Source organism: Haliaeetus leucocephalus, unplaced genomic scaffold (genome assembly GCF_000737465.1).
Source record: "Haliaeetus leucocephalus isolate CR32 unplaced genomic scaffold, Haliaeetus_leucocephalus-4.0 Scaffold317, whole genome shotgun sequence".
In the NCBI taxonomy this organism is placed as follows: domain Eukaryota; kingdom Metazoa; phylum Chordata; class Aves; order Accipitriformes; family Accipitridae; genus Haliaeetus; species Haliaeetus leucocephalus.
In genome coordinates, this window is record NW_010972753.1 from 226,452 (window position 1) to 251,897 (window position 25,446).

A 25,446-nucleotide genomic window follows, 5' to 3' on the forward strand; every position below is an offset into this window, starting at 1 on the left:
TTATGCTTCTCTTTGCTATTTGTTTTGTGGCTGGCCACAGCAGTATATTTCTTTGCATTACACAGAGTGATAGGAACACGTACAATTCATGTGTAACCCAATGTGCTGGTTTTGGCTGGGATAGAGTTAATTTTCTTCACAGTAGCTGGTATGGGGCTACTTTTTGGATTTGTGTGGGAAACAGTGTTGATAACACAGGGATGTGTTAGTTATTGCTGAGCAGTGCTTACAGACTCAAGGGCTGTTCTGCTTCCCACCCCACCCCACCAGCGAGCAGGCTGGGGGTGCACAAAGCTCTGGGAGGGGACACAGCCGGGACAGCTGACCCCAACTGACCCAAGGGATATTCCAGACTATACGACATCATGCTCAGCATATAAAGCTGGGGGAAGGAGAAGGAAGGGGGGGACATTCAGAGTGATGGTGTTTTGTCTTCCCAAGTCACCATTACACACGATGCAGCCCTGATTTCCTGGAGATGGCTGAACACCTGCCTGCCGATGGGAAGCAGTGTGAGGCTTTTGCTTTACCTATTAAACTGTCTTTACCTCGACCCATGAGTTTTCTCACTTTCACCCTTCTGATTCACTCCCCCGTCCCACCAGGGGGAGTGAGCAAGGGGCTGGGTGGTACTTATTTGCCAGTTGGGGTTAAACCACGACACCCAATAAAAGTCAAATTAGTTCTACAGAAAGCTCAAGTACTTTAGTTTCTGAAATCTGCAAACATTATGTAGTGAAAGGAGCTGCCTCTGCACTAATTAACACTGCATGTAACTTTCTACCTAAAGGTCTTAGGAAAAAAATGGCAGTCTGCATATGTAAATTGTTTTGAAATTTGCTATGCACAGAAATTAAAGCTCTTCGTTCCAACCCACACACTCCTTAAACAATTCAGGTCACTCAGATTTATCTCTCCCAGTCCATGTATGTCACTTAAGCGTCTTTATTTAAGGCGTTACTCAGTTGTTCAGTTTGGACCTCTTGAGCATTAGGAGGGAAGAGGAAGATGCAAGAAAGGCACGAGGAAAGGCTTCTGAGCAGCTTTCTGCAGTAGCTACATCTCTCGGGAGCATACACTCTGGTCATGGTGGTCTCTGGTCTGTGAATATGGAAGTAACCTCAGAATGATCTAGGGATACGCTACTGCCCTCTGCCTCTACCCAAGCAGAGTTTGAGGTCTCTGCCTTGAGCTGGTATCCACTATGAAAAACACATACTGTAGGATTAATTTCTGAAGGTCCACTCAGACAGAGCTATAGCCACTGCTATACTTGGCCATCTGCCATTGAAAGCAGAATGTGAGGGGCTCTTTGTCCTTTATCCTCATCTGCAAAGAGCAAGCTGAGATTCAAGATCTGCTGCAAGGAAATGGTACTACCTGCATTTCTCTCTCCCTATTCTCCATTCTTGCAACTATTTCAGATTCACTGAGTGACAGTTCCTCTCCTCCTCAGACTATTCCATTCATGTTGCTTTTTGTTCGGTCCACGCTGGAGGCCAGTATCATTTACAGTACCATCAGACTACCAAGAAACCCTAGAAGATACCTTTCTGAACATGCCCAATCCACTAAACTAGACATGCACTGCTTGTCACACCTATTACAGTTCTACCAACCTGAACTATCCAATTCCTTCAGCATCTATCTTCCTAACACAGTGAAGGCATAGAGACCAAAACTCCTCCTATTTAACTTTACGCAGCTAAGATACTACTCAACTGGGGAAAATACTGGCCCCAGCTCCATCTACAGAGAAAGATGCCTGCAGAGGTCGACTCAGTCTCCAGAGGGCCCTCTGGGGAGGGCCTCCAGGGAGGTTGTTGGCTCACACAAGATGGCAGATTTAAACTGCATCTGCAAATACATACCACACCATCGGATGGGGCAGAATCAAATTTGCAGGGCACAATGTAAAATATACGACAGTACATTAAACACCCTTCACTATAAATCCAGTATTTTCTTTGTATTCCCATATATACCCCTTGATTTATTTTAACTTCAATATCTGTTACTCCTTAGTAAAAAGCACTCTGCTCAGAAAGAGACAAAATTAAACATATTTGAGAGATCCAGAAAAGAAGTGGTGAATGAACCCTACTACATACACACAGATACATCTTGTAGCTAGCCAGAACTGAAAGGACTCTTTCAGAAATGGGGCAGGAGAAAGCTTCCTCTGACGATCAGCCAAATTTTAATTCTCACTAAAACCACTGTACCTCTAAGATTACTGAAAAAAGTAGAAAATATTTTTGAACTCTGATAAGACTATCTGTTTTCATTAACTAGTCTTTTTTAAAAGGAAAACAGAGTCTGAAGCTACAATTTTAATGAAACCCTCAAAGTCTGGCTTGAGGCAGAAACCGGTAATAAAAAACTTCAGTAGCTAGCATCTGCCAAAACTGTAAGCTACTGATAACTAGAGATCAAAAGAAGTCAAATGGAAAGTTTGCAAGCAGTCTGAACATAAAAGTTGCTCTAGGATCACCCCATAACATGCATACATACACACACACTTGTAGAATAGTATCTGGCATACCTGTCTGAAACAATGTAGAGGGGCAGCTACTGATTCAGTCTCTTTCAGATAATCATCCCAATTAAACTGTTCTGGAAGACATAAGATAAAAAAAGACCATACAGACAGTTTTTAAAGGGAACTTAAATTAAAATGGGGGGTGGGGAAAGAAAGGGACAGAAAAAAACCCAACTATAGGCTGCAACTATAGAATACTTTTTTTTTTTTTTCAAGAACAGGATTACTCTCAAATAGAAACTCCACCTCTGAAAAACATACAACCCTTGAAGGAGCTTTAAGAGTACTGTTAATTCATGGGGTGATCACACAATAGGCAAAATCAATATAAACCTTCCCCAAATTCTTTTTTTTTTTATGGTCCATATACAAAGATACAAGTCAGGATATCTAGACTGAATTATCTGCAGAAGGACCTCCCAAGCGCTCTTGTACAAATCACCTTAGCCTTTCTGTATCTTAGTTCCCCTAACAGCAGAACTGATATGATAACCTCACAGGAGTACTGAGATGATATATGTTGAAAAACACAGACACATAGATTCTGTTGAAATGTATGTTGAGAATACTATCCTCAGTCCACTAGAAAGCAAAAGGCTTAGCACAGCCTTCCAACTGCATCTTTGTCTCTTTTCATCTAAAGTCTGATAAAGGTTTCTCTTTGTAGGGTAAATACTATGGCAATGTTCAGCAACAGAATCATGGTATTTTTTCCAGCATTAACATTGGCATTGTTTATGTGCATGGGTGAGTGTATGCTACATTTGATTTAATCAGTGTTATCAGTTTTGCATGAATGGAACAGTATGAAGTACTAACATCAAAGATAGAAGCAAGCATTACTTAAACTAATACAAAGTACCAGAGAAAAACTACAATAGCACAGCTAATGTTTTTGTTCCTAAACTATCTAAGTGAGCTCTCCTGCTCATTCTTCTTGTTTGGGCAGCTGCCATGTTTCTGATGTTCCTGAAGAGTGGATCACCCATGAACCCCAAAATGATGCAGTGATGCCACCCAGCGGCTCAGCAACGGCCATTCACATGGCCTATAGCAAAATCCTTGGTGATGATGGGGAGACTGTGCCGGGTTTATCAGTAATCCTTCCAAAAATGCCACTGGGCACAGTTAAACACATTTCTGCAATGTTCAGGAGAGAGGAGAAGCAAAGAAACAATCAGACAACAGCAGCATTTTCCAGCACTCACACACTGCTGCTCTGAAGCATGCATGGTGGCTCAAACCCAGAGTCTGCCTGCGTTAGCACAGCAGTTAGTTGAAAATATACAGTGCCTGAAGCAGAAGAGAACTACCCCCTTGGCTTACTGAGATGCTCTCTTTTTGGCATAACAGACTTAAAAGCGTCCGAGTAGTTTGTTCTTGGCACTGCAGAGGCCATGTGGTTGTTAGCTATGTAACGAGTCAGTAAAATCTCAAAAGCTGTTAATTCGGTGGTCTGGACTGTATGTAGGCTGGTAACAAAGATGTTTCCATACAACATCTTGGAAATCTGCCTATTCGGGAATGAAAATTTTATTCACACATTTATACAGTTACATCAATTTTGTATTACTCACAAAAGGCAGGGTACATAAACTTAAGCATATGTTAGATATTTGTATTTCAGGAAGGCATGCTCAGGAAACGGCTCTTCAGAGTTTTCTCCAGAAAGTAGCCTCCAGATCCATTGCTCTTTTCATTGACAGGCCAAGGAGGCTGCAAAAATTAAATATCATGAACTGCTAGCAAATGTTTCATCTTATAAAAATTCTTCTTTGAGTCTAATAATGAAGCTGCCACTTCAGGTTGACTCCTGATTTAAAAAAAGAAAAAAAAAAAAAAAGGTTTTTTTTTTAGTCAGAGTTTACCTTAGTAAACTTTAAAGTACCCAATTCAATAAAACTAAATCTAGCAAAAAGAAAATGTTAGCTACATCCCAGCTGTCTCAGATATAACATGATGTAAAAGCTGTAACCATGAATCAGAGTCTCGCTGTGTTAAGGACTGTATAAATGCAGATACTTCAAAGACAGCACCTTTCACCAGGAGAAATCCCTGGAAAACCCAGAAAAAATTATCTCTATATACCAGCATTTCCCAAATGATCTCAATTGTTATAACAGGACTGTAAATTTGGCGGGATGACCCAAAAGTACAGAGGGAAAAACACAAGGTCTTTTTCCAGGGAACATTCACTAGGAAGACACATAAGGTAACACAAGCAGCCAGCTGCAGATAAAGCCAAGAGGAAAACAACATTGCCTGGCTCTTTGCTTTAAATCTTGGTTATGAAAACCTCTTTCATCAAGGAGAAATGACCTGAAGTTTAAACCAGAATCTCTCCACCTGCGAAGATACGCTGTATTAAATTAAAACCAAGCTCTCAGATATGGTGCTAATTATCATTTAATTACCACTGTCATAGAAATAGGAGATGAATGTATGTTTGCAACATGTAAGATGCATGTCTAGGCAGATAATCACATTGAAAGAAATCCCTAAACAAAAAGCTTCTCTGTATTCTCAGTGTGCACAGGTAAAGAAGCAGTTGTTTTTTATATATATATATTTCTAATCTAAAGCCCCTGAAAACATGCAACTTCTGAGAAATAAAAATCCTTAAGAAAATTAGCTCGCACTAAATGATTTAACATGCATTTCTCTTCCCACTCAAACCTGCAGGCTGAATTAAACAGCGTAAGAAAAACCCATTATGCAACAAGCACAACTTTATAACCTACCAGCAAAGTGAAAACTAGAGAGAGAAAGGAATTTTTATGCTGAAGAACAAAACACCATATATTGGAAACAGGAAAAAAAAAACCACCAGAAAGTAACTAGGACCTTGTGTAAAAAACATTAAACAGTTTGTAACCAACACAGGAGTGAGACTCTAAACTGTGATCTAAGACAATCAGCATGGGCGAACAGCCTGACTAATTTAAAGATGGAGGAAATATGTTTATGCCATAGTTACTGGCAATGACCAATGGGTCAATGACCACTGATGCTCTCTGCAATGCTGTATCAACACCCTCCCACCTCTTGTCAAGCCTGCCAATCACAAAGTAACTCAAGCTAAAAGGGACCCCAGGACTTCTCTAGTTCAGCCTCCTGCTCCTCCAGGGTTCCATCGCCGTCAATGTGAAGATTTCTTTCCTTCCATCAAGTAGGAATTCCTGGTGCTCCAGCCAGTATTTGTTGCTTCTCATCCTTCCACTGCGTCTCAGAGGAGCCTGGCTCTGTCCCCTCCACAGCCGCCTGTCAGATAATTGAAGACAGCAAGACAATCTCCCATAAGCTTTTCCTTTTTGGCTGAAGAAACCATTTTTCTGGTTTCACTACCAGTTTTCTGCTTACATCGTGCGTTCTGGCTCCTTCATTTTTTTGGTGGACTGCCAGCCAGCCTGCTCCAGTACAGCAGTGTCTTCCTTGTACTGGGGAGCTCAAAACTGAACACAGTACTCCAGAAACGGTCTCACAAACAGCAAGAAGCAGCAAACCCCTTCTCTCGGCCTGCTGCCTACAGTTTTGCCGACAGGACTCGGTATGCAGTTGACGTCTTTCACCACAAGAGCACACTGCTGGCCCACACTCAGCTTGCTGTCTGCCAGGACTGCAGGGCCTTTCCTACAAAACTGCTTTCTGGGCAGCCCAGCTCCCAGCTTGGGCTGCTGCAGGGCTCCAGTCTGCCCAGGTGCAGGAGGGACTCTCCATTTGCCTTTGAATTTTACAGGGTTCCCGTCAGCCGGCTTCTTTAGCATGGCAAGGTCCATCTGAAGAGCAGTCCTGCCTTCCAGCCCACCGGCTACTTCTCCCAGTTAGATGCTGCCCACAAACTAGCTGACAGCATGTTCTGTCCAATCGTCCCCCTCTGTCAGTAAGGCATAAAGTACCATCAGCCCTAGTATTGACCTCAGAGAAATGCCACTAGCTACCAACTGCCAGGTGGACCTTGTACTGACTGGCAGTCCAGTCAGTCTTCCATCCACCTATCCAAACCACATCTCACCAGTTTGGCTTAAAGGACACTACAGAAACCATACAGAAAGCCTTGCTAAAGTCGATACAAACAACATCCACTGCTCTCCCCTTGTTTACAGAATCACTTATCACAAAAGGCAGTCACACACATTTCACACTTGGCAAACCCATCTCAGCTGTTCCTAATCTCATCTTTGTCCTTTATTTGCTTGGAAATGGCTTCCAGGAGGATTTTCTCTGTAGTCTTCGTGAAGACTGCAGTCAGGCAGGCCAGCCTGTAATTCCTCAGGTGCTCCCTTCTTCTCCTTCTTGACACTGGGCATACTGTTTGCCCTTTTCCAGTCATCATGAAACTTCTCCAATCACTATGATCTCTCCAAAATAAGAGAGAAACCTCACAGCGACATCAGCCACCTACCTCAGCACCCTTGGAGGCATCCCATCTACTCCCATAATAAGTGGATGCCCAGTTCGCTAAAGTGTTCCCTGTTGTCTTCTACTGTACATAATGCTTCAGTTTAGTTTAAGGCAAAGTTTTACAAAATTTAAATTGAAGATTTAAACTATGAGTTAAGTTTCACTTGTAGATAGGTAGGATTTAAGGTCCTGGTTTATTTAGGTTAATTTAATACAGTATCACCATAGCCTATACACTGTTTAAGCAGACAGAGCACCTTGTGTCTTCTCATCTCATCCCTAGGTTCCCTTGGCATGCATTCGAGACCTTTGACACAGAGACGTATCTTTTCTAGTCTTCAGCCTACAATCTCTCTTTGTCAAAGATGAGGTTTCCTTTTAATTTTGGTTTACATACTCTTGCAAACATAGTAACTTAAGTGTAAGGTATTTCATATCCCGCTTTATACCTTGTACCTCCTTCTGTATGTTGTGATCATTCAATTAGAATTTTTCTCCTCCTCCTGTCTTTCTCCACCCACTTTAGTCTATTTTTTCACCTGTTCTTCTCACATCTCTGTATCTTCCTTCTTCTTAAACTTTTCCTATCACACATCCCCCTGAAAACTCTGGAGATTTCCTGGATGCTAGCCCAAAGCACTGTAAGGCATCTTCATCCAGCATCAAGAGGCTCTTTCTTCTTCCTTGCCACCAACAAGCAACAACACAGGATAAAAATTAGCATCTCATCTATAGAAAATCAGAGATCTTGCATGATCTTGAGCAAGGCACTCCTCTCTAAGTGTTTGATAGAGCTGAGTCTAGATTTCATGAGTAAATTCAGTGCTCAGACACTAGATTAACAGCGTAATCCCAAGTAGAAGAACACAGATGACAAAATAAGGCTTGCCTGCTTAGCACTGCTTCTCCACAAAGCTTTTTCAACACCTTGCTCTCTACTGCAGGAGGAGGCAGAGACGTTTTCCAGTGACTCATGAAATATGGTTATCTTACCCACATATGAAAAGCGCTTTGCTGGTGAGGGGGCGTCTTATGGGGCTCCGTCTGTCATGTCAGACGTTATTTTAAAACACAGACTTGCTATCCAAGTCCACTTTGACTGGAGCTCCTCTTACACTGCAGAAGAGGGAAAAGAAGACACAAATACACCTCCTTTCCTGTCTCAAAGTAACAGGGAAGAATAACAAAGATAACTGCTAGGATCCCAAGACATGGAAGAATTAAATCTGACAAATGTAACAGCAGAAAGCTGTACTATGGCTGGTGGTAACAGTGTACCGTACCTTTTATGCAAAATCATCACCTCAACTACACAGCTACCATGTTAGTATCTCAGCACATTTGTTCAGTGACTACACTACTTATAAGGAACTCGTCTGCTGGTACCCAAGAAAAGCTCTGAACCAGACCATCTATTAGGAGTCAGAGGGCACAGAAATGTAAGCAGAGCGAGAGTTTAAGTAACTCAGTGACATTTTATTGAGAATTAACCAACAACTCCTGAAGAGATTTTCTACTTCTACTCATGACATTTCTTACTGCCCCAGATTCAAGCAACCCACATGAACATACGAAGGGTATATAAGGATGCTGCTGCCCTCTCACTGCAGCCCACAAAAGCTAAACTGCCAACAATCCCATGTATATGCTGCCCTACAGCACCTGTTGGGATAGTAGAGGCTAAGTTTGATAAGGAGCTGGATCATTTCTGGCAAGTGTGTAGTTTCCTTAGCTTACTATAAAAACACAACTGATTTGAAAACATTTGTTTAAGTAAAATTAGAATCCCAGGCAATTTAATCCAGTTAGCAATCCTAAAAATTCTAGACACTTAACCTGAAAATCCTTTTTTGGCATCAGCAAACACATTAAGGAAAGAGAAGATAACTGCGGCAGAAAAGGCATGAAACTGGGAAATACATGATAAGAAGAACAGACAAATCAGTAATGATCTAAAAAAAATATTAATGTTTACACAGCATCTTTGATTATATATACAAAGAGTACTTATCTTGGCTTAGTAAAGCTATCAGGCTCAAGTCAAGCAGTTTCAACCATCATTTTCAATACCAAAACATACTTTCCTAACAGAGTTAGACAAAAGCAAAGGTATGTTTTTAACTACCCACGAGTAATAGCTAAAGAGATTGAAAAAAAAAAAAATCCTCAGGAAATAGTACAATCCAAATAGATGCTTTTTCTTTTAGGGTACCTTAACTAATAACCTGACAGCTGCAATACCTACCACTTTTTAAAGACGGGTTGTTTGCCTGCTGATTCTTTCCATCTTTCTCTTTTTTAATATTCTTTGAATCTAAAAGACAAGATTCCATTACATAATAAATGTAATATTCACATCATAATGATGTCCAGCATAACACAGAATGCTTTCAAACAATACAGAATGTCTTGTTCCAAATATTGACTTTCTTTTTACTCAGTGCATAATCAAAAAGGTATTTGTACCACAAACTTAATCACTGCACTATTTTTCTATCAAAATATATTAAGTACAGCAAGAAAAAGCAAAGCTTTTGACTAGTTTACATTACATATCAGAATAAATCTATCTGCAGAAAATGTAGTATTAGCTCCACAAAGAGCAACCCTGTCCTAATTTTTAACAGCTTTACTCAACCTACACACAATTTGAGATCCTCAAGATCACTGGATATCTTTTTAAATCTTGTCTAGACCACTATGAACTGAGAAACAAGAAAAAAACCCAAACCCACCCTAAAAGCGTATTTCTGAGTTAAAGATTCCATTTTATATTTAAAATCTTGAATACTGAAATGCAAGCAGCTACCTCAGTGCATATGTCAGTTCTTAAAAAAAAAAAAACAAAAAACATTCAGAAGAATCTACCTTCTCGATCATTCATCTCTACACACATACAGAAAGGAGTCCGTCATATTTAATTTTTGCCGGATTTCAGCGTGTATGTGTGGTGGTGCATTCTCCCCTTTCCTCTCCCCCCCCAGGCTGCTCTACGATCTCAGGAATTCCCGTTAGGCCTTGGCCTTTGTGTAATGAGTTGGACGGTTACACGTCCCTTGATCATACCAGGAACTCTTGCATGGCTAAGGTGGGGAGAGGCGCTGGCTGTACCAAGAATTCCTGTTGCTTGGCAGAGGCAGGGAACGAAAGCAGGAATAATTAGTCACCCCCTGACAGCCTCGGAACATCCCTTGTCTGGATCACAGCTCGAGTGAAACAGTACCAGTGTTACTGGAATTCCAGTAATTTGCTGATGACTAAAGCCAATCATCTTCTGAACCTATAAACAGCAGTCCTAAGTAAGGCCCTTTCAGCTCTCCTGGATCACAGTGGGCTGCAACGAGCATCTCCCTCTGAGGGGGCTGCCTCTCACAGCTCGTGAACTCTCCAGTTTGTGAAAATGGGAGGACCGTTGCCAAAAGCTGACGATGGGACCTGGGCTGATACCCTTTGCCCATTGAGAAAATGCTGAGACATTTGACGTGAATATTTCACTGAACTCGAGGGGAACTTTTAACAGGTATACCTTTCTTTATATCTATCTTAGTGTCTGTGTGCACACGTGTGTGAATTGACCCAGGTATCCTACAGCAAGTACAGTATAAATATTGCCCTTTCGAATTTATCACTAAGTCACTGTTGTGATTGTAGTAAATTCTACTGAATCACTTTGGAAATGTTAAAATGATCAAATTCTGCTACATCTGGTGATTCACCTCAAACTGCAAATGAATCTCAGAATGCTGCTACACAATACATTTAGATGTAAACCACTGCCCAAGTCTGGGACTAGGAGTGGATCCAGCCACACCTGAGCTCCATCAGGAGTTTAGAAAGCAAGGGAGCCTCCTCTGAACCTCATGACTCAATGGGAGGGTCTTCCCTACCTTTTTACACCTCCAATCTCTCTGCAAATCATGAAAAATCAATTCTAACTTAATTTTCCTTTGTGTGTTTCTCTCTTACCCTTCTGCACCTGCAGTCTCTGTATAAATAATTCTAGATTGATTCTAACTTGATCTTCCTTTGTATGTTTCATCCACGCATTAAGTAACAGAGTGAACCTTGCCATCAAACTTTGTGAAGTCGCGCTTTTATAAATTCCTATTAAACCATTTTTGCTAATACCCCTGACGGTGATTCTTTAAGCAGTCCAAACCACTCATTCGCAACATAGAGACACAGGTGGACTGGGAGGCTAGAATGGAGAACACTGAGGGAACCAGTTCCACTCATTCCTTATAGTCTTTAAAATACGTTGGTCTGGTGACCTGCTTTTGACAGTCATGGACTCAAGCGCAATTCAAATATGACACTGAGTTGGCAAGCAAAATGCAAGTTTTGTAGAATTAAAAAGGTTATCAAGCTCTGTGTGGCAGAATAACTCTTTTGGTTCACAAGCGCCTCAGCACCGGGAACGGGGCCGCTCCTCTGGGAAGGTGTGTGTCTCAGCTCATACCCTGGGTCACCCCAGCTAGCCTGAACTGTTACAAGTGAAGGGATGGCCCACTTGTACAGAAAGATTGTGCTGGCAGCCAGTTCCTGTATTTGCTTACACTTAAGTCTTCAGCTGTTCCTTGGCTTGCGCTTGAAATAACACTCCTAACCTAGAATAAGAAGCATTTGGTGATACAGAAACACTTGAGATACGAGTTGCTCTGCAGCAAAGATTAAGCCCTAACAGTGCTTCTCTTCTAAGTTTTCTGTAAGGCTTTTCTTGAAACAGAGAGTACCGACGAGCAATGTGTGACGTTCGTCATTGCTGACCCACTTATTTCATTATTCACTGAGGAATCGCCATGTACGGCAAGAGCTGAATGATGACGATCTTCTGTCATCAATCCCCAAATCCTCCCCGCTCAGTCAGTGAGGAGGGGATAAGCCATCCACCTGGCTCTGTGCCGGGTAGGATGTGGTGCTCCTTCACCGGCCAGGGCCCCCTCAGGGGCAGCCGGGCAGGGCCTCACCAGCCAGGGCCACCCCAGCACCGGGCACCCTCCGTGGGGACAGGTCAAGGCTGGGACAGGACACGGGCCCACGGGTGGGCCCAGCTGGGCAGGGTGCATGGCAAGGCAGGGCAGGGCTGCGGGGAGCTGGAGACCGGCCTTGTTCAGGCATCGCTGGCGCAGGGTCTGATGGCCTGGGAGGCCAACGTGGGGTCCTGGGCAGAGAAGGGAGAGGCCCCAGGTGAGGTTGGTCAGGGCTATTAAAACCTATTAGTGTACTCAGGGCCAAGACGCCTTCCAAGAATAACCCGGGCTCCGCAGTCCTAGAAAATACACCTGCTCAAAATGTCCTGCAAAAATATCACCTGTCTCTCCTAGAGCAGATATGGAGAGTACTGCAGATACTTTGAAAAGGAAAGAAAATGCTATGTTTACTCTTTGACTTAGTCTTCTGTCTTGACTTACATGCTCTTTCTTTTGGAAAAAGTTTGCTTTGAAACATCTACTTGATAGGTTCCCAAAGAAAAATCCTTATGCAGGTCAACTTCAGATGGACCTGCTGAAATGCTTCTGGATGGGGCCCACAGAGCTCTAAAACCCCAGCACCTCCTCAGGAGTAGGGCTTTAACCCGCACAAGTGGACACCCTACGTCCTGACAACTACCACCAGTGGGAATCTGAGAAGGGACAGTGTTAAAACTAGTTCAGTAACAATGACAAGACACAAGGCTAACATTCGCCTTCTTCCTCCTACAGATCAAAATATATTCCATCCAGCCTCTTTGGGATTGAACTGAATCCAGCTAGTTTTCTCCTGGGCAGTGGCAATCACCAGCAGAGCCTTTTGCCATGTTCTACAAGCTCAGTTAGTCAGGCTTTCCCAAAAACAGTCACGAGACTGTCACAAACATCAGGCTGACTGCTTACAGAAGAGATAACTTCCCAATCCGCTTATTTCTGAAGAGGAAATCCAACGGAGTCCCACGTAAGAGACTTATAGAACAGAACTAATAACTGCTTCCTGTGAACACCCAAAGCTTGAAAGAACGGAGTCACGAAAGAGTATCTACCCCACAGGGCCAGATTTCAAATGAGATGACAGCCTTTCATGATGAGAGACACCAAGAACAGGTGAAAGAATGTGAAAAACCACAGCCTGGACACCAGATGCGTTCTCATTGGCAACCACCACCCAAATTATTTCCTGTACCAGTTACGTTTAGTGCCTCTCTCACAAGTATCACAGCAAATACAAACGCTGAAATGGAACACTCTCGGTAACCCATTTTTCTTATCATCAGCCATTAGAAAACTATGACAACAAGAAGAGATGATGACATTAATGAGAAGAAATGGATTCCTCAATAGCAGCTTAAACATCTTTCATTTGAGATGGAGGCTTCTTCATTCATAATAAACCCAAAGCACCGTCATTATCACTTGGTTTTGATGGCCAGAAATTTACTCTTTAAAACGTTCAAGTAAAACTCACCCAGCACACGCAGAAGCATCCAAAAATAAGTCTGAATAAAATTAAGATTTTTTTCAAAGGCTCCCCTTGCTTTTATGCATTCCAACCTTCAACGCTGGGAAGACCGTTACAAAGCTGGAGTGTTTTGTCTAAGCAGATGAAAGGCTAATAGCAGCAAGAATTACTAACCTGTTTTTACACGAGATACCCTGTATCTGCTACCACCTCAGAAAACTTTCCCCCAGTCTATACTTCACAGTTGCTACGATGCCTTGGTTTGGTGTGCCTCTTCCAATGTCAGTAGTTAGGGTGGATAAGACTTCATGATTTATTTTCAAAATCAATATTAAAGAAAATAATATTTTATTAAAATCCAATTTTATAAATATGAAATACATGCGCTTTTTTGCCCCCCTCTTTTTTTTAATGCATGCCAATCTACATTTGAAATTCTGATATCCTTAATTCTAGTAAATTTAGTTTCAAAAGACCACTGAAAACAACATTAGGACATGGAAGACTATTATATCAAAAATCACTCAGCTGAGGAATATGACTCCCACAGCATATGACCCTCAGCTTGGTCAAACTTTGAGGTCAAACCTCAAAAATTAGATTGTGAAAGAGGGAAATACTTCTGCAGGTACAAATAGTACTTTCCTTTCATCTCCTGCACCTAGCCACATTCAATGACTAATTCCTTGAAACCTGAAAAGTGGACTTGAAAATGGGAACTTTATTCATATATTGAGAGACAGAACTGACTTATTAGTGCTAGAGTATTGAAGCTCATGGTGACCAAAAAATACGTCAGTTTAATTCATTATCTGTCTTCCTCTATTCATAAAGTCCATTTTTAGAGAGACAAGTTTCAGTCTACTTTCCAATGTAAAACACAGTAAGGTTTAGATCATTTTGCCAAAACATGAAGAAAAATGAAATGCTGCTACTATGGACTTAATCACATGCTACTTAGCTCTCTTTAAAAAAAAAACAAAACAACAAAGAATGGGATACCATTTTCAAAGAAAGTTTCAAAAATATAGTAGTATATATAAGTGTACAGAGTTTATATATTCATTATGTAAATATATATACATTTAGCCTATAATACATACAGGCTAAATACTTATCTTCAAAACTCCCCATGAAAGATTGTTTTCTTCTAGGTAGCAAGATTAGAATCCAGCATATACTCAAATTATAAAAGCAGCATATTCTATTGTTCACCAACTAACTGTTTTTCTAAAGCGCACTTCATAAATTAAAGCTGTAGATACAAAACAAGATTAGAGTAAGATTATTTAACATGGTGCTTTCTGCCTACCAATTCAAAACTCCATGTGTTTACATTACTCCCACCCTATCTGTAACCACAGAATTCTTCTGCTGATAAGATTACTCAACAGAAGACAGGCAAGACCAACCACATCTATCATGCAAGAAATTAAGAGACAAGGAAGAAAAAAGACAAAGCTATCTTGACTGACTTGTGAATACAAAAAAAAACCCCAAAACCAACAAAACCCAAAACAAACAAACAAAAAAGACAATCAGAAAAGGCACCTTTAGAATATAAGGTCTGGTAAAGATAATCCCAGTGACCAATGTACAGTTCCTCTTATAAACTCCTATGTTGAATGCCAGCTTCTTGTCTGAGATGCTTTAAAAATCTGCAACACTTATTTCTGGGAAGAGTTAACCTTTCAACAAACAAGATGATTGCTTTGCCTGTGTGCTGGCAAGCATCACGTTTTTTGACAGTATTAGTTTTTACCACAGAATGGTGTGCTACACGAGAAGGCATATACCTGTTATCTTCTAAGACTTGCTATTTGCTTGCTGTCCACTGTGGGGAAAAAGCAGTTCACAGTCACGCTTTCAAAATTTCTGCAGCTATTTCTTAGCCACCTTAAAGTCTTCAACTGACAGGTGTTCAAAACAAGGCAGGAGGCCACTTTTCTCAAAGAAAGCCCTTGTCTCTTCCTGAGGGATATGAAATATCTTTGGGTGACAGAAACATTTGCTCCTCCCATGCCATGCAGTTACTCGCCTTCAGACTAGGTTTATTAATACAAGTCCAAGACTTACCATTGCCCAGGAATCTACTTCACTCCCTACTACACAGGGTTGTGAGCACCTTTTAGCCACCCTTCAGCAATCCTCAGTGCATACAGTTGGGGATAGCAAGACAGAGTGACTATGAAATGTCTCCTTTCCCTTCTTTTTGTGCTTCCCTAGTGGGATTCTTATCTTATCTGCCCAGAACCGGGTGTCTCTTTTAGTATGTTTAGACAACAGCCATGCAGAAAACCTACAAGAGAAGGGGACAGACTTCCTCCATAAACTCTTGGTGCGACAATTAAACGGATGACTCCTGCCAGTACAGAAAATCTATTAAAGCAAAAGACAATTATTTACCAAGGGAGTGCACTAGCGTATAAGCAGCTTGGGCTGAAGGTGGAAAGCTCAAGAAAAGTACAAAAGTGTTAGCAGCCTTTTATGGGGGAGGACTACCCATCTAAAAGCTCTGAAAAACAGCAGCAACCTGGTTTCAGACCGTGGGTCTTTCCCTCTTCACATTCTCTTTGTTTCACCAACCCAAACACTCTTGTTTCTTCTTAACTTTCACTCTTTAGAATAAAGAGTGAAATAATAAACACTTAAATAAAGCACTTAATTCACAAAAAACGTCTGCAAACATGACACAGCAGAAATCACACTTTCGCAGTACATTGTGCATTTGTGGATTAATTTCTTTAAAAATGTTAATTTTATCTTCAAGAGACAGCTGCTAATGCCATTCACTGTGATAAAATCTGATTCCTTGTACTACTCAGTTATTGTCCTACTAAATTATATGCAGTTACAGAATAAAGCACTACATTTTATTTAATATCACACCCTAGATGCATTCTTCAATTTTAGAGTAGTATAATGGCTTCAAGGCTGTCACAGGACAAAATTGCTTTGGTTGAACTTGTAGAACTCCAGGATAAGCCAAATTTTGCATACTTACTCTAAAACAACGTGAAGTTTGAACTTACCTGTACTCATATCATAAACTGTCTTCTTTAATCTAACAGTATAGTAATCCCACCAGCTTCAAAAGAAAATTTAACAGGTTCCCTATTTTCTTTCCTCTTGGATAAAAGTTACCAGGCCTTACCTTTAGCTGCTGTTCTCCCCATGGTGACACTTCTGTGATCTCCCCTCTCACAATAAAAAGGCTGAAGTTGAAAGACCAGTTAATTCTTCCTTTCAGCACAACAGTTTCCTGTGGAGTAGTAATACAAGTTAGGGGGGGAGGTTGTTGTTGGGGTTTGGGTTTTCTTTTTTTGGAAAGGAGGATTATTTTTTTTTGTATTGGTGTATAATTATCTCACTGGTTTTAAGTTGCAAACATTTAACAAACTATGTGTAGAAGAACAGCGTGTAAACAATGGATATATCAAAGTAGCAAGGGTACAGAACCCAAACTTTATTTCATTGTTTTAGACAGTTCCTTGTAAAATGATTTGCATTTTCTGTGGATTTCTAATACAAAGAAAGATATAAAATGTGCTTTATTCCTTTTTTCCCCAACAAACACTACTGAAAAATGTAAGAAATACTTTTATACATAACCCACTCGTCCTGCCTCACTTGCACAGAGTTAAACAATCATCGATTTAAACACCTTTGGGTAAAACACACTATCTTGCACAACTACAGTGGAAGGGGGAACAAAACACTGATGGAAGAAATCTAGACAAAGGCCCAAGTGCTCTCCGATACCCCTGCCCTCTACGACTTGTAACAGAGCACAGAGAACCTGTTAGGGAAACCTTAACTGCAGATAAAAAGCAGCAAGGCACATTCTTGCAGAGTTTAGAAACTAGAAGTGCCAGATCAGTTAAACTATTGTAAAACAGCAAAAACAAACTTTATTTTTTTGTGTGTGTGCTACTGTGATTTTCTACTCCAGCATCTAGGTTTTTTTTAACTCTGACTGTGTTCAGTTCAAGTCAAACTCATTTGAAGCTTTTTAGCCTCAAAGCAACAAAGCCAGCAAGTTTATTAACCTTTTCCATTAACTTTTCAAGTAATAATGGGTAAAAATACATTCAAATTTCTGAATTATCTTCTTTGATCATTTCCCTTCTAGGAACTCCCATGAGGTTAAAGCTGACATAACCAAAAGTTCAAGTTTTTGGTTTTTTTTTAATTTAAATATGTGCATACTTTTTCCAAGATTAATTTTCCCAAAGGTAACATTTTCAGAAGCTACGCCTTTCCAGTGTTACATAAAAGGAATAGTTGAAAAGCAAGTTATCTACTTGGAATTTCTTGACTCTTATACTCGCACGCTAAAAAAAAAAAAATTACACATATGTATCACATATAACAAGAGAGGCGTCACATAGCTGAGTATTTTCCTGAAATTGTGACATTTCAGTGAAATCTTGAGGAACTTGCACACTATGGTGATGGATTGCATGATGAAAACTTTATACAGTGCAAGTCCCACAGCTAAAACTGATTAAATATGGTTTTAAAAACGCCACTGACTGAATAATTCATTGTGTGTGTGTGTGCGCGCGCGTGTGCTGTGTGTGAATGTGCTGGACAGTTATTACAAAAACTCTCAAGATTGAGACTTGAAAGCAGTTATAAGTAAAACTGAATACTACCATAAAATAAGCAGGTTTTGCTACACAATAGCATTCATAGCATAAGTGATCATCAGGATGAAGAACAGAAATCCTTTTAAGCCATCAAATAAATTTGAAATACTTGATACTTTCGTAGACTCCCCCCAAAATTCAAAGCTTTTCCACTGCAAGCAGTAAATCATGAAAGGTGATGCGGAGTCGAAGTAACTGTTTTTACAGATTACTTTAAAACAGTGCGTGGTTTTTATCTTTTTGTTCCAAGTACCAGATTGCACTTGGTGCAGTAATAAAGATTCCAACCCCGCAGTGATAGTCATCAAGTTTAGCACAACCGGAGCATCTGTCAGAACATAAAAAGGATTCCAGCTTTTCATTAGCCTGTGTTGTACCAGATAGGCTATTTTACAGCATGCCTACCAGCCTGTTAAAAATATAAGACAACTGAAAGTTCTGAGAACACTGTTTGAAAGGAGGCAAACCCAACTGCAGGAATACAATATATTACTGTTTTGAAGAGGTGCTACTTAAAAGTCAGTTACACCTAAGTATTAAATTTAAAGCCACTATTAAATTAGCTTGTAGATGGTAGTTTGTCACAGAAAACATTCAAGAATTGTATTTCTGAGCCTCTATCTAACAACCGCTAGATACCACAATGCTAGACTGCAATGCTGCTGAATCCCAGCAAAATGAAAACCAGTTACCTCCAAAACAGAGTAGGGTCAGTCTGAAATAAAGTGTAACTTCTTTTGCAGGGGCAGACCTAGGAACAGCTTTCTATCGCCTCACGTAATTAAGTGGCAAACTGTAAGCGAGGCAGTTATGTCCTTTGCTAACCAACACAAGAGTCCTCTTACATTGCACTTGCCATCACCAGCCTGGCTCAACCCACAGCACACCCACCATAGAAGAGAAGAAAAATGCCAGCAAATACAGGGGAGGAACCTCCAGGGACCTTTTGGCAAAATAACGCAAAAAGGGCAGAGCTCAAGGCGTTCTTGTATGTGTGCCTGGGCAAGCAAGCTGAGTGAGTGATACAGAAAGCTGGAGTTAAGAAATTAATCAAGCAGCTTCTAGAAATGAAGGGGGAAAAATGAAACAAAACGAGGTCAGGAATATACGAGCGAACAAAGAAATGCAATGGCAAGGCTGAAGCGTAATGGCGTTAGGGCGCACAAAGCAGCACAATGAAAACCAAAGTTACAAAGACGAAGCTAAGCATAGTGACTGTCAGTCACGGACAGAAAACAGCCAAAACCCACTGATTTAGGGAATGGCAGTACAGAATCCATATCGGACACCAGTGAGAAACTGTTTGCTGTAAATTAACGAAACTGGAAAAGCTGAGAAAAAAAATCCATGAACCTAGGATAACATTGGATTCATAATCGAAATATCTTCAATTTAAAGAGGCATGAAGGATCTCCACACTCATGAAGTATGTTATTTACATCACTTACACCTCAATTCATCCTGTAAACTGAGTTTTATTCTTTCTCTGATTAGCGTCCCTTACATCAGTTACTTTTTAAAAAATCAGATGGAAAGCATTCATCTGCCTTTAATACCCTACTGAAGTTTTTACTGTTAATCCCCAAATCACTTCTTCTAGCCACCTCCCACTGTGCGAGCCCTTTGTCAGAAAGTATATTAGTAGACCAGCCTAAGCCTTCATCCTCTCTGCATTGCTACTACCTAATACTCGGTGTCAGAGAACAGGAGGGAAAACATTTTTCCTGTCTAACTTTGCTCTTCTCATTTTGAAAGAATTACTCAAAGGACGTGTATTGTTGCATTTCAGAGAAGCTAGTATTCTACAGAAAATGTCAAAATCATTCTCTGTTTTGTCTGCTATGCATCTCCATTATTCTTCTCACTGTAAGCCAGGCACTCAAACAAGCTGAACGTCCTGAAACAAATCATGCACAGCCTCATTTATATACCAGCACTAGGGTCAAAAAGCTAATCGGCTCTAAAATTGGTGTCTCTGTCTTACCTCTGAGAATGAGATGCAGAGTCATTGACAGAAAAATCTTAATTTTTTTGGTGGGGACTAAATCCACAATCTACTGGTTGCTTAGTCTTCTTTTAAATATTATATTTATCTCCATAATTCTGGGCTATCTATTTTTATGAGCGGGCATGCTGTCAAGATAAACTTGCACTGGGAAGCACTAAATATGCACAGCCTCCTCCACAGACCGACACACAGTCCGGCAGCCGTGCTTCCCGCTCCAGCTTCCAGGCATGGGTAACATGTACCTAACCTACAGGCACCAGTCACTTCCCAAGCAAGTGTGACTTAACTGCCTTCCTTCAAAGTTATCCTTCATGAGTCTGGAATACCTTTTTTTAAACCTAATCATCTATTCATCTGTTATCTCTTAAATAAAAACCCTACTTCACACCATTTTCACAAGTCTTTAGGGGGCTGAAAAGAGGCAAATAAAGAGAGTAAGAATTAAAAGGGGTATTTCTAGAACATGCAATACTTCCAAATTTCCAATACTTGAAAATTTACTTTCCAGCAAGTTACCCACTGTGTAGACTCGTTTAGTGTACTTCAAGACACAACAGCATATACTTCGTTATTTCTGTAGTAGAGATAATCAGTTCACACCTTTTAAAGCATACTGTGGCATCATTATAGAAAAGTAAGATCTCAAAGGCTGAAAGAGAAAAAAAACTTACACGAATGTATTGGAAGTTTATAAAATGTAACACAAGCTTTGTAGTTGTAAAATCAGTATTATTCAGCATTACACACATATGATGTCAAAACAACACATAAAGATCAGGTCTTCTTTCATTTATGCAAACAAATATATCATTACTCGGTGTTCTGACAAGGAATTTGATCCAAGTTGGAATCCCTTTTAGTTCCCATACTTGTGCAAAAAAAAAAAAAGAGTGAGATTCTTTCAAGGAAAGGAAATGAAACTTCCATGTTTTCATACAGCAGAACTTCTAATGAGCTGATATATCTGAACACCTTCTCTTCCGGCCGATAAAAACTGAGCTAAGAGAGATCGGCTTTTGTCAAATTTACGGGCTTTCAAAAGAGCAGATATTAGCTAGCCATATGTATTATTACAACAACTAAGTGACTATTTCTTAAGTTGTTAAAGGAAGAAAGTGGGTACTTAGTGCTTTACAAATACCATTTTGTAATGTCATTTGCCTTAGTATCGAGAAGAAAATCTTCTGCACTTGCAAAATTCCTCAGAAAGTCACCAACAGTGTATTGCTCGCTATTTATGAAGTGATTAGCATAAACAAACTTTTAAACTGTCACCAGTAAAATACTGCCTGTAAATGTTCTGCCCTCTCTCCAGGTTAAGTTTATGATCTGCTTTAGTATATGAGCAACTGTAATTACAGTAAGTCATACATTTCAAGACTACAAAAATCTCCCTAAACTCTCAAACCGTACTATTCAGTACGGAGCAAGGCATTGTGTATTTGAAAAAGCAACACTAACAAGGTTTAGACCAACAATTTTTTCCCAAAAACTCCTGAAACAAGAAATAAATACTTATAAATGAGAACAGCAAAAAAGTAAGATCTCTGAATTAAACAGCATAGCTTCTATCAACACACAACAGAAACAATTTATGTCATGTAGATTCAACATTTACTAATTTGACAATAATTTTAAAAATTAAAGTTTAGAGCTGCTTTATGGCTACCAGTGGAAAATAAAAATAGCTTTTTTCCTCTTTCCCTCCCTCCCCATCCTGCTTTAAAAGTCAGAAGATGTGGGGTTGTAAAAACCTGAAAAAGGAAATGGTATGTGTGAAGTCAGCAGTTCAGCAAAGCGGCTGACTGGCCATTAACAGCTTTAAATATTCTTAAAATGCCAGTCTTCCCACATAAAAGGGTATTTTAATGTTATATTCAAATAAATAAAAAATACAGCTCGCAGTGCTTACATTTCTGTCTTTAAGTAAAACTGCCAGTTTTAGTTGTTTACTAGTACATATTTACAGTAGTACAAGAATTCAACAAATTGTTTAAACATTTTGGTGAACTCAGCTCACTGAAACCTCTGTACTGTTTTCCACTTCCCCCTTCAAGCCTGGAGTACTCTTCCTGAAAACATTCATCATCATTATTCAACCTGGTTTTGTTCAAATGCCTAACTGAAATTTCTTTCATAAGCTAAATAACTAAATTATGCACACCAAAAAAACCCCAACAATTTTGTATGATTAGCACTGGCAAAGAGCTACATACCTGCATGAAATTCTCTCTACACCAATACATCTCCTCTGCCTTCAGCTCAGACTCCCTTGACACAGACGAGAGCTCTCAAACTATTTGTTCTGTGAGGCACTGAGCATACTTTTAGCACAGTGTAAATACAGCAGGTAAGGGAGAAAAGAAATTGTTGTCACAAACGTAGTTAAGAGATGCCCAGATGCTAGAGATCCCCATAGAGCTCTTCTGCGCTTGTCTTTGGCAGACAACAAGCAATACCACCAGCTTTAAAAGCAGTAGTCACAGAGAATATGTGTACATAAGTGGACAAGGGGGAGAAAGACAAGCAGAGGAGGGATGGTGGAAAAGGGATTTTACAACCTCTTAGGCAACTTTGGCTCCAAACTTGAAAAGGACTGTGGAAGCTCGGTTCAGATATGATCTAACAGAGCTCTCCACATACCGCGTAGCTGGCAAATCCATCCCTGTGGTCCAGATTTTTTATTCATCCAACAGAGTATCTAGAGAAACACAGACACCTTTAGTCTGATGCAGAAATCTATGAAAGTCAAATAGAGTGCACAATGTATTTATTTTTTTCATTGAAGGCATGGAGAACAGTCTTGGGACATTTCTGCACAGGATCAGTCTGCTGCCAGCACCCCAGGAGGAGTTAGCTTGTTTCAGAGCAACAGGCTTGTCTCCCCTTGCTTGTACTCAGTGCCAGCAGCAACATACTTTTGCTACCATCCTTTCCCAGTGCTTAAAGTATCTGTTTCTCTCTCCCCACTTGAGAATCCAAACAACACAATGTTGGCTTGGACTCCCTGCCACTGTATATTAAGAAAGTCAGAACTTGCCTCACCACGTCTATCTGCTGCTGCAACACTCTGCAGTGTACCCTGGCTTATATAGTGGGACAACTCCACCGGTCCCACGTACTGGTGTCTAATCAGGGCACAAAAACCAAACCAACCAGAACTAAATAAACCCTTAAGCAATTTCCTGATAGCTCCCCCTTCCAGAGGATGTTTCAGAAGGGCAAAAACCACAGAGAGCTGCTTGCAGTCTCCAGGCTCACCCATATCCCCACACTGGGCTCATCTGTGCTGCTGGTACTGGTGGCTGTGCTCTTTCCCCTACTTCTTATTTCTCTAACCAAAAAGGAAAAACCTTCTTTAATCCCCTTATACAAGGGAGGGAATTCATCCTCCATGCAGATGTCGCCAAAAATATTTGTCCATCTATTTGGACAAACATTCATAAGCACCATTCAGTGCTACTAGACGTTTCTGTAGCTAACAAAGTGCCAACAAGTGAGAAAAGACAAGACAACTCCTAAGTGCTCAAAGGACTGACAGCTGCAAATACTCAGCTGTACTGTTTGCTGCACTCTTCAAAAATGGAAGAACATGAAAGACCTAAAGCATCAGGAACATCCAGCAAATCCTTGTCTCTTTCCCACTTCCCAGGTCAACTTTCCGATTATTAAAAAAAAACAACACAAAAACAGGTGAAGCAGACTGTAACTGGGCAACCTCCTCCACCTCTTCCTCAGTACAGCTGCACAGCTGTCACTGGTTGTGTGCGGCTCCAGCCCATGACAGAGGCAGAGCATCTCCCCTTCTGCTATTTCTGGAGATCACCTTTCTCAAGGCAATCTCCCCTCCCTCCGCCACCCAGTGCTTACACCTTTGAGCACTGGAGAATATTCAAACAAGGACCTAGGTAGCATTTTCCTACAACAAGCTGAAAAAAAAAGTTTTCCAGCTAATTTTAATACTGTTTATTTTCTGATTAAAACCAGTACATGTCTTTTGACCTTTCCAGAAAACCACTGTCTGCCTTTTTATAGCACTCCACTGCAGGGTACACATACAAGAGATTGAGTACGAGAAGTGCCATCAAACATGCTACAGCCCTTTTAATCTCTGAGCCCCTGTCAGACGATAGTGACAATAAGGAGTTCCACCAAATGTAGCAGCTCTGATACCCTTTCACATTCCTCCATGTACAAGACTCACTTTTACAAACTGTGCTCTTTAAATGGGCTTTTAAAACTGCCCCATGAATTGCACTCCTTCCACTGAACCTTCCTGCATTAATCTCTGATAGATTCCATACAGTACATAAATAATGGTACAGGCTTCAGTTTAGGTATGCACCTCATTAAAATGGTGCTACCCTCTTCTAGGTTTTATAAACTTCAGATGCTCCCTGAACTAATGTATGCTAGAGATGATGAAATGCTCAACCTTGTCTCTGCCCTAGTCTAAAAGGGGTATCATATTACCTTGAGAAGACAACAGACTTCGATTTCCATCAAAGTTCATCCCTTTCATGAAAGACTGAATTCCCTTGGTATCTTAAATAGAATTTGACCTGATTTGTGAAGCTGAAGGCCTAAATCAAACTATTTAAGCAGGACATCTACCTTTAATGCAATGCCTTGCTTGGTTTTAGATGACAACGTACAAATGGGGAGCTGCACAGAAAACATACCATTTATGGGTAAAAAAAATTCAGTCCAAAACACTGTTCATACTTGAGCTGCATATAGCATTATTCTCACAAATCCGAAAAAGTACTTTAGGATTACTTTGGACATAAGATGTCTAGACAGCATCTTCCCTGTGGAGCAGAAAGGCTATACCCCCCTCCTAAAACAAGCAAAAGGGCACTAAAATTCTGTTAAAGGTTTCAACATTTCAGAAAGACTTTGATATTAGGCTCTGCAAGTAATTCAGAAAGGCAGGAAGAGTGGACATGGAAGAAACACAACAAGCACACACTTAATATTGCACCAATTTGGATCCAAAATGATCAACCACTACCCATAAAGCAGGCACCTTTGTTAAAGTCCAGAACTATGAATGAGTCTTGCTACACTGCTGAAATAAGAGACACATGTAACTTACCATCACAAAGAAGTAGTGTATACTTCTTCAATTCATTTAGATCTAAGATAAGAAAATACTGGATTTTTGGTCCTATTCTAAGGACATCGAAACTAAAGCTGTTACTTTTTGTGACAGGGATCTTGGGAGGAGAGTTGCTAAGCGCAGGAGACAGTATATCCCCTCTACCACAAATGGTCTAGTTGTATATACCTGTGCCCAATGTCCACTGTATGCAAGAGAAAGTATCAGAGCAAGCCCAAATAGAAGAGATAAGGTGGCTTGTAAAGACCTCTGAGGGTTACCATCACCATTTATGCATTGGTTATTCTTT

General features: G+C 40.4%; 1 protein-coding gene across 1 annotated transcript in view; it reads right to left on the bottom strand.

Annotated features, from left to right (window-relative positions):
- SCML2 (sex comb on midleg-like 2 (Drosophila)) overlaps positions 1–22,996 on the bottom strand; it is a 65,552-nt gene extending 42,556 nt beyond the window's left edge. The window contains exons 1-4 of the mRNA XM_010571255.1: positions 22,252–22,996; positions 16,530–16,637; positions 9,189–9,257; positions 2,546–2,616 (exon numbers count right to left, since the gene is read on the bottom strand). Of these exons, the coding sequence (XP_010569557.1) occupies positions 2,546–2,616; positions 9,189–9,257; positions 16,530–16,551 (162 nt within the window). The 5' untranslated portion in view covers positions 16,552–16,637; positions 22,252–22,996. The remainder of the gene's footprint in view (positions 1–2,545; positions 2,617–9,188; positions 9,258–16,529; positions 16,638–22,251) is intronic.
- Positions 22,997–25,446: the final 2,450 nt, after the last annotated feature.